The sequence below is a fragment of the Molothrus ater genome, chromosome 18 (genome assembly GCF_012460135.2).
Source record: "Molothrus ater isolate BHLD 08-10-18 breed brown headed cowbird chromosome 18, BPBGC_Mater_1.1, whole genome shotgun sequence".
In the NCBI taxonomy this organism is placed as follows: Eukaryota; Metazoa; Chordata; class Aves; order Passeriformes; family Icteridae; genus Molothrus; species Molothrus ater.
The window spans coordinates 8,754,081-8,762,999 of NC_050495.2; the positions used below are offsets into that span (position 1 = coordinate 8,754,081).

The 8,919-nt window shown below is 47.8% G+C and overlaps 1 protein-coding gene across 1 annotated transcript; it reads left to right on the plus strand.

Moving 5' to 3' along the window:
• Positions 1–398: 398 nt before the first annotated feature.
• Positions 399–8,613, plus strand: ESS2 (ess-2 splicing factor homolog). The gene is made up of 10 exons (XM_036393530.1): positions 399–567; positions 868–1,036; positions 1,729–1,824; positions 2,123–2,289; positions 2,980–3,097; positions 3,539–3,672; positions 3,813–3,915; positions 4,909–5,018; positions 5,925–6,040; positions 6,596–8,613. Exons 1-10 carry the CDS (start codon positions 421–423, stop codon positions 6,876–6,878), a joined length of 1,443 nt encoding a protein of 480 aa, XP_036249423.1. The 5' UTR covers positions 399–420; the 3' UTR covers positions 6,879–8,613.
• The last annotated feature ends 306 nt before the right edge of the window (positions 8,614–8,919 follow it).

Consider the following 8,919-nt stretch of genomic DNA (forward strand, 5'->3'; position numbering starts at 1 on the left):
AAGTAGCGACACCAATAAAAGTGCCTGGGCAGCCAGCCGGGGTCCGCTCCCCGCAGCCCGGGTGTTTCTGAGACGGTGGGGGCGTTGGGGGGATCGGCCCGGCGCCCAGTCCGTGTCCTATCCCGCTTCCCATCCTGTCTGTATCCCGGCACCCATCCCGGCTCCCATCCTGGTTCCCATTCCGGTTCCCACCCCGTGTGTATCCCCGTTCCCACCCCGGTTCCCACCCCGGTTCCCACCCCGGCTCCGCCGCTGTCACGGCCCGGGACCGCCCGGCTCCTCCGGACCGGCAGAGGGCGCGCGCGTTCCTCACGGGGCGGTGCGCGCATTCCGATCCCGCGGCGCGGAAATGTGACGTCACTGCCCGTCGTGTTCGCGGCGGCGGAGGAGGAGCCGGAGGAGCGGAGCGCTTCGGCCGCCATGGCAGCGATACCGGTGCCCCCGGCCTCTCCCGCCGCTCTGGTGCCGGCTCCTGCCGCGGGCCCCGTCGCCGTGACGGGGAAGGAGGTGGTGTCGCCGGCCGCGAGGCACCCGAAGAAGATCCTGGATGAGGAGGCCTATATCGAGGTAAGGCGACGGGCCCGGGAGCCTTCGCCCCGCCGGTGCTTGGGCCGAGCGCTTCCAGCGCGACGGGGCTCGGCTGCTCTCCGCGGGGAGGGGACGGCCCGTGGCCGCTGCCCGCTGCAACTGCGGCTGCGGGTGGAAATAGCGCTGGGGCCGCCCCTCGGGCTCCCGCCCGTCCTGCGGCTGCAGCTCTGCCACCGGCCCGGGGCTGCCCGGCCTGCCCTGGCTTTGCACCGCTGGCCCCGAGCTGGGCCGGAGCTCCAGTGTCCCAGCGGGGCACTGCAGTTGTCTCTGTCTTTGCAGAGCTTAGAGAAGATCATCCAGCGAGACTTTTTTCCCGATGTGGAGAAGCTGCGAGCGCAGAAGGACTATCTGGAGGCTGAGGAAAATGGAGACTTGGAGAAAATGAGACAAATTGCTATCAAGTTTGGCTCTTCCTTGAACAAATCGTCGAGGGACACACCTGCACCCTGTAAGAACTGGCTCTGTGGGGCATAAGGGGTTTGTATCTGATATTGCTGCCCTTCTTTATCTTACTTTGTGCAGGCAATGCTTATCTTAAAGATTCAGGGTTGATGTTGCATGAGAGCTAAGTGTACCAGTTTGGGCAGCAGCCAGTGTCTGGTGGCTCATGCTGAATTTCTCTTTGATGGTGTCTAATAACTCCTTGAGGGAAGGGTTTTGGAAAAAGCAGCCTTTTAATAATCATTCCTCTTAGGCATCTTTTGCCAAGTTCCTGCTCCCTAGGGAATGCTATGTGCTCTCTACCATGAGAAATTCTAATGTTTTGAATCCTTATTTTAGTTTGTAGTTTTAGGGGTTCTTGTTGCATCTATAGACATTTGAGATTTTCATGTATCAGGGACAGAAGGTGTGGGAAGCTCGTGGTTATCAGAGGTTCCCACACAGATATACTGGGCTGTGTCTCTCCTGGGGGTTTCTCCCAGCAGGAGAAAAATGTCTTCGATGAGGCCAAAATCTTGTTTGGAGGTTTAGATGGAATTGAATAGAGCACTGTGGAGTTCTTTTCACAAGTTTTTAATTTAATTTTTATTCTCTTGATATGACTTCTGTGCCTTGTTTGGTACATCATCCTTACAGGAAATCCTGTTGTGTGCTCCAGTAACCAGGTGGAATTTTTTGTTGTTTTGTTTTTTGTGGCAGATGTTACCCCAGCCACATTTGAAACCCCAGAAGTGCATCCAGGTGGCCTTCCAGTGGGAAATAAATCCAAAGCTGGCATCAAGACTGCAGAGGAAGGTAGGAGAATTATCTAGCTGAATTCTTCCAAAAATAAATTGTCTACCAGCAGTTGGCCACTTGTACATTTCACCTTTAAGATAAATTGCTATAAATGCCATAAAAGGGTTTATTGAAAGCTGGTTATATGTGTTCCAAACCTGATTTATTACTGCACCACTCTGTGTGGATCTGTGTCTTGGCCAAGCTTGATGGTAGTTATTGGTGTGTCTGTGGAAGAAGGTTAAGAGGTACACACAGGGCTCCCCTAGAGAGGGAGGCATTAACCTTCCTCAGGCTTCTTCCCTTCTCTTGGTAGGAGAAGCAGAGAAGGATGATAAAGATGCTCTTCCCAGCCTGGACGCGTTCCTGGCGAAGCACACGAGTGAGGACAACGCTTCCTTTGAGCAGATCATGGAGGTGGCCAAGGAGAAGGAGAAGGTCAAGCACGCCTGGCTGTACAGTGCAGAGGAGGAGTACACCCGGGTAGGGAATGGCTCTGCTCTGCCCCTGCTCTGCCAGAGGGACTCAGCAGGGAAACACCGTTTCACTCTGCTTCTGCTAAGGCTCAGCTCCCTGGGTCCTGTGACTGCTCTTTGCTTCCATGTGCAGTCCTGTTTTTCTGTCACACAAGAGCAGTGCTGACTTAGTTGCTGAGGCTTTGTGTCTTCTGTAAGCAGCAGCACCAGGAAGAGCAGCTGAGCACAGTTCCTGCTGTTTGTCCATCAGCCTCTCATTATTTGCAGTTTATCTGTCTTATTTCAGTTTTCAGTTTCTATCAGTGGTAACCCACTCAGCTGCTGAGGCACAGAACTGAGCATGGCTGGCTGTGCTGCCTTCCTCAGCCCCCTGCAGGGGAGGCTCCAAGTGCTGCTCTGGGCCTGCCTTGTCACTCTGAGCAGCTGGCACATTGATGGATGTGGGATGCAGTGCCCTTTCATGAAGTTTGGCACTGACATGTGGGTGTTTGCTGCTGTTTTTTTTGAGAGAGTGTTATTTTTGTTATCCCAACTATCCCTCACAGTCTGTTACATACCTTATGCAAAGTGTTCTAGGGCAGGTGGCTGAGCTTGTGACTGAGCTCTCCAAGTTGTGTCTGCCTGAATAAAAGATTGCAGGAAGCTGCTTCAGACTTTTTTTTTTCACCTTTTAATTTTTTTTCCATTGCCCTTTTAGCGACAAAATGAAAACCTGGCACTTCCTTCAGCTGAGCAGCAAGCTCTGGAGAACGTGAAAGCTGGACTGGATACCTGGGAATACACAGCTCGAAACACCCTCATGTATTATCCCACAGGTGAGGCATTGGCTCCAGACAGTGCTTACAGCATTTCTGCATGTGACTGAGCAGCTCTTACCAGTTATTCTGTGCTTTTTCTTCTGTAAGGTTGCTTTTAAAAAGTGGGTTTTTTCCCTTTTTTTCTTGGCCTCTGATTCCAAAGTTGGATCATGTTCTATTTGCCATTGAAAAGCTCATCTCTTTTACAGCAGTACTTGTTTTCAGCAGCCAAAGTTCTTTCCTGGCCTGTCTTCTTTAGGAGCACTTGTTGTCATCCTCATTCATTGTTTGCTTCTGCTCAAAGAGTCCTCCTTGGACTTCTTAGTCTTTTTGTTGCTATAGAAAAATACATATTTTTGTAGATGTACTTTTCTTTTTTGGCTGTAAATGTACAGTTGATAATTTCTGTGAACCAGTGAAGGAAAGAGCTCTTTTTTAAAAGGCATTTTGCTTTTCTAGGTGTACCTGATGAGAGTGAAGTTTTTAAGAAGCCCAGGGAAGTTGTGCATCGAAACACACGTTTTGTGAAGGACCCTTTTAGCCAAGCTGTCAGCAAATCACAGCTCCAACAAGCTGCAGCCCTCAATGCTCAGGTTGGATGATTTTACTTCTGATTCCAATCTAGTTAGGCTTTGCTCTCTGGTGTGGTTCATCCCCCAGAACTGTGTGTGTGTTGGATGCAGCTGACTCTCATCTTTCTCCACATGAACAACATTGTCTTTTTTTATTTCAGTACAAACAGGGCAAAGTGGGACCTGATGGGAAAGAACTGATACCCCAAGATTCTCCAAAAGTGAATGGGTATGGATTTGTGGCTACCCCCTCTCCTGCCCCAGGTAAGAAGAGGGTTTTCTTATTTCTTCTGCTCTAAGAGGAGTATTACTGCACTTATTTGATGCCCTGTTCAACACTAGAGTGTCATTGCAGGGTTAGATGAGGAGTAAAACCTCGTGCTGTGTATGCCAGCTGCATGCAGGGCATAAATCCTAGTCCAGTACACTGGCAGGAGAAGTCACACTGCACCAAGAGGCTCTGAAGTTGCTGTGCCATTGCTCAGGAATCATCAAGCTGTGGGGTACTTCCAGTTAGAACAATCTGATTCTTTTTCTCCAAGTTAAAATGTGGTGTCTGAATTTGTAGCTGTTCTGCCCCAGCCATGCTGTTTCTCTGTGCTTTTTGTGGTTATGCCAACACCTGAACAAACTGGGGCTTTCCCTCTGGGAAACCTGTAGGTGGCGTTTGGAGCACCTCCTTTCTCCATCGTAAATGCCTTCTCCAAACCCTGGACAGGGGGATTTTCCAGCCAGAGACTTAAATGGGCTCTGAGAATCCATTCCATACCTGTTAGACAAGGTGCAGCCACTGTTCGGTACAGGCTGCCCCTGAGATGATTGGAGGGTACATCTGGCTATTACATGTCCTTAAATCCTCTGCCTGTTTTCTTACTTTTAAAGAGTTTCCTGTGTTCAAGGAGTTTTCATACAGCAGCACAGGGGAGGACTAGTACTGTAGAGGGAAGAATGAAAGTGGCACTAGTCAAAAGCTTAGCAAATGGAAAAATGAAGGCATGGAAAGGGTGGTGCTTGGTTGTTGTAACTGAGAGGGTGACACAGCTAGAGGCAATCCCTTTAATGGGAACCACATGTTCCTATTCACATTGGCTGTGATTTCCTCTGCAGTAGAGGGGCTCCTTTGTTGATGAATTTGCTGCTGCATTTCCTAATTTGCTTTGCTTCTCCCTCTCTTCTTTTTCCCTTTTTTTTTTTTTTTTTGTGATGATGAATAGTCAAATGTCTTGCATGGGCATAACTTGTTGAATTTGTTTTTAGGTGTGAATGAGTCACCTTTTATGACATGGGGTGAAATTGAAAGCACCCCTTTACGTCTGGAAGGGTCAGAAAGACCTTATGTGGACAGAACACCTGGCCCAGCTTTCAAGGTATTTCATGTCAGCATGACATTCTTTCCTGGGGGGGAAGAACTAAGAAGGGAAAGGCAAGTGAGTAAGTAATAGATTAATGTGGAGTGTGACACATCTCTGGGTGGTGTTCCTAGTCCTTGAAACTAATAATCTAGTTTGTGCTTGGAGGGTGGAGGTGAGCATGGATCCACATGAAATCTTGTTGGTGCAGCTACCTGAGGTGGAGCACACACTGCTGGCAGGAGAATGAGATTCTGCATTTGGGGGTGGGCCCAGGCAGAGGAGCTTTCAGAGGAAGCTAAAGATACGCTCAATTTTTCTGATTTTAATGTGTGAATAGGTGGAAATTTAGCATTTCCCCTCTGTCTTTATCTTCTGGCTGTTGCAGCCTGAGGCAGATGTATCAGTTGAGAGTAGAAAAGACACTCTGGCTTTGCTAATGGCACCTAACCCTGCATGCTACTTGTCTCCTGCTGGTGTCTTTGAATGTGAGAAGTCTGAGACTCTTAGTTTAAGAAAGGTGTAATTTGCTGTATGTGTCTCTGTTTTGTCAGACTCCAAAGGCCTTGACTGGTTCTCCTGCTGTTTAACAATGTCTGTGTATGGCTGAGAGCTGGCTGGCTACAGGCCAGGCAAGACACAGGTGACATTGTTTGTGTAGAAGAAACAGCAGGAGGAAATGCCAGAGGTAATGGCTGCTTCCTTGACTGGACTGGTTTTACAATTTTTGTTACTTGCTAAGGCAGGCTGAAGGTCTCTGTGTCCTCTCTGGCTTTTATGCAGGAGCAAAGAGGTGTGGGCTGACTCCACTTCCCCCAGCTTTAGATCCCTGTACATTGGAATCCAGCTTTGAAGGTGCTTTGACTCATTTTTTCAGCACTCTTGAGTGCCTTGGCAAGTGAGCTGTGTGTGATGCATTTATAGATCCTGGAGCCCGGACGCCGTGAGAGGCTGGGACTCAAGATGGCCAATGAAGTGGCAGCTAAAAACCGAGCAAAGAAGCAGGAGGCACTTCGAAAAGTGACAGAAAACCTGGCCAGGTGAGACTTCTGTTTGGACAGCAGAACTGGGGGTGGCTTTATCTGATGAGATGTAAATCAGCACATGTAGAAAGGGAGGAATGATGGTAAGGAAGGATAGGAAGAGGTACATTTGGACAGAGAGTTTTTAGAAATTAAAAATTTGGAAATTAAAAAACTTAATTCCTGAGGGAAAGTGGCTGGTGGCTGTCCCTGACACTCTTTGTCAGCATTACTGCTCTGCCCTACAGCCACCCAGTGATGCCTCTGGATCAGTGCCTTGTCTCATTGCAAAGAGGAGACATCATAAGAGTTGCTTGGGGGGGTCACAGGAAGGACAGAATGGGCTCAAAGAAAAGTCAGGCAGTGCCACTCAGGTTTGGGAGGGATGTTTGAGGTTTTTCTGTCACTTGTTTCTCTAGAGAGACAGGCTGCATTTACCTGCAGGCAGAATGACTTCTGCAGGCAGTGGGTCTGCTCTGTGGGGGAACTCATGTCGGGAGGCAATATTGCTTTTCCTGATAAAGGAAGATTTTTTTACTGTAAAATCTCTTAAAACTGTTTCTTCTGTTTCAGCCTTACTCCAAAAGGACTAAGCCCAGCAATGTCACCAGCTTTGCAAAGACTTGTAAACAGGACTGCAAGTAAATACACGGACAAAGCCCTGCGAGCCAGCTACACCCCCTCCCCAGCCCACACAGGAACTCCTGGTTACAAGACCCCGGCCAGTGGGCCTCAAACCCCCCAGAGCACCCCACAGTCTAGGACAGTATCTCAGACACCAGTATCTCAGGATACCACATCCATCACGGACAATTTGCTGCAGCTTCCCAAAAGAAGAAAAGCATCTGATTTCTGAGCATTCCAATCACCACCAAGGTGATAGTGATCTGGCTGTGCTCAGTGAACTGTGGACTGGAAACTGGGAAAATGGAGATCATTTCTTAAAGATATATTTCTGTTTTTAAGAGGGCTTGCATTTAAATTAATTTCTGTACAGTTACGTCTGTTTCTTAAGTGGGGTCAGCCTTTCTTAAAGGCTGAACTGGACTTGGCTCCAGCTTGTCAAACTTGAGTTTGCAGAAGAGGGGACACAACCATGTGTATACTGAGGCATGACAGAATTTTAGAGAGGTTCTCTTTAATTTAAACTGATGCAGTTCACAAGTTTGACTAACTTGGTGATCTTGTTAAAACCAGCATTCCTTAAGAGGACCCCATTTCCTCCTCCACTGCTTACACTTTGCAGTATGGGATTTGCCTTCCTGCTTTTGCTCAGACTTTACTTCTGCAGGTTTTGGGCTTGCCCTGTTCTGCAGCTGGCAGAGGGAAGGGATCAGATTTGTTTTGTAGCTGCTCTGTGTGTGACTCCAGAGAGTTGATGATCACAATGCAGGGGCCAGAGACAGTCCTGTGTCACCCACCAGGATGACAGTGCCATTCTGAAGGACAGAAATGATACTTCTGATAGCCACACTGGGGCTTTTGTTTGGTGTTCTCCTCCCATTCTTTGGAACTTTTGGCTTTAGTTTTTATAACTGGCCAAAAAAAGGAAAAGCAATTTTAACCATACATAGTCTGCACTCAGTGCTGTGGTTGCTGCACATGAGCTGATGTTTGTGTGTGGATGAGCCCTTGTGTGGTATGATCCAGCCTGGAGAAGCACTGTGCACCCTTTAGGAGGAAGCAGGTGTAGCCAGATATTTTCATTTCTTGCACCACACCTGAGTACAAGACAGTACTGCGTGTAACACTTGGCAATGTTGGCATGTGCTGTAGTCAGGTGATGTTTTCCTGAGGGAACATCCATGGAAAGTCTTACCCAGCAACTTGAGGAGTGTCTGCAGAGTTCTGTGAGGTCTGGGGCATTGGGTGCTGTGTTGTCTTGGTGGAGAGCTTCCTTTTGTGTGGTTTCCTCTGCCACTTCCAAAACTTGTGTCCCTGACTGTGAAAAACCTTTCTGAGGGACTCAGTTTTTATAGTGCACCTTGTAAAAATAAATGTATCAACATGGCGTTGCTAGGACTCAAAAATTAGTAATTTTTACCTTTTTAGTCCAGAAATACTTGAAGGCTATGTTTTTTCTTTAAGTAAAAAAGTTATTTTCAGGTACTCATGAATTAATGTAAAAGGAGTGTGTTTACTAAAGTTTTCATGCTTTCAGAATTGTTCTTTAAGGACTGAACTGACTAAATATGAACCAAGTTCTTAGGTAATTTCAAATACTAATTATTTATTTCATAGTGAAATGCTTGTCTCCATGAGGCATAGGACCTCTCTGTTAGGGACACAGGCAGGAGGTCTGACCCTGGTCTGCAGTTTGGGTCACTGAGCAGACCTGGGATGTGGGATTCCTGCCCATTGGTGGGTGCAGGAGCTCCTCTGAGTGTGGGACGCACAAAAAGGCTGAGCAGCATTCGAGGGACTGGATCAGGAGTGGGATGTGGCATCTCTGCCACAGCATTTCAAACTGGCTGTGCTCATACCAAGGAGCAGCTGGAATAATAGGGAAATGTGATATCTGAGCTTGGTTAGTTCCACATTGTGCAGTTCATGCTTAAAAGCAGACTCCATTAAATATTCTGTGGATGGTGTTGGTTTTGTGTTCGCCCTCAAGTGAATTAACCTAGACAGCCACACTAAAATCACAGTCTTGATTCTGCCACTGATGGGCCTTCACATGTTTGTTGGAAATGGAACTTATTTTCAGTTACATGCTGTAAAAGTGGATCTGTTGAAAGGGCTGTAGTGCTCTTCAGATTGGCTGTTCCTCTAATGCCTGCTGTAATGTCTGTTTTCTGCTTCCTGCTGCAGTTCAGCCCCTGCTAGCTGTAATTAGCAAATCAGTAAATTCTTCATTGCCAGATATTTTTGCTGCTGTAGCAGTGGCAGATCAAGTG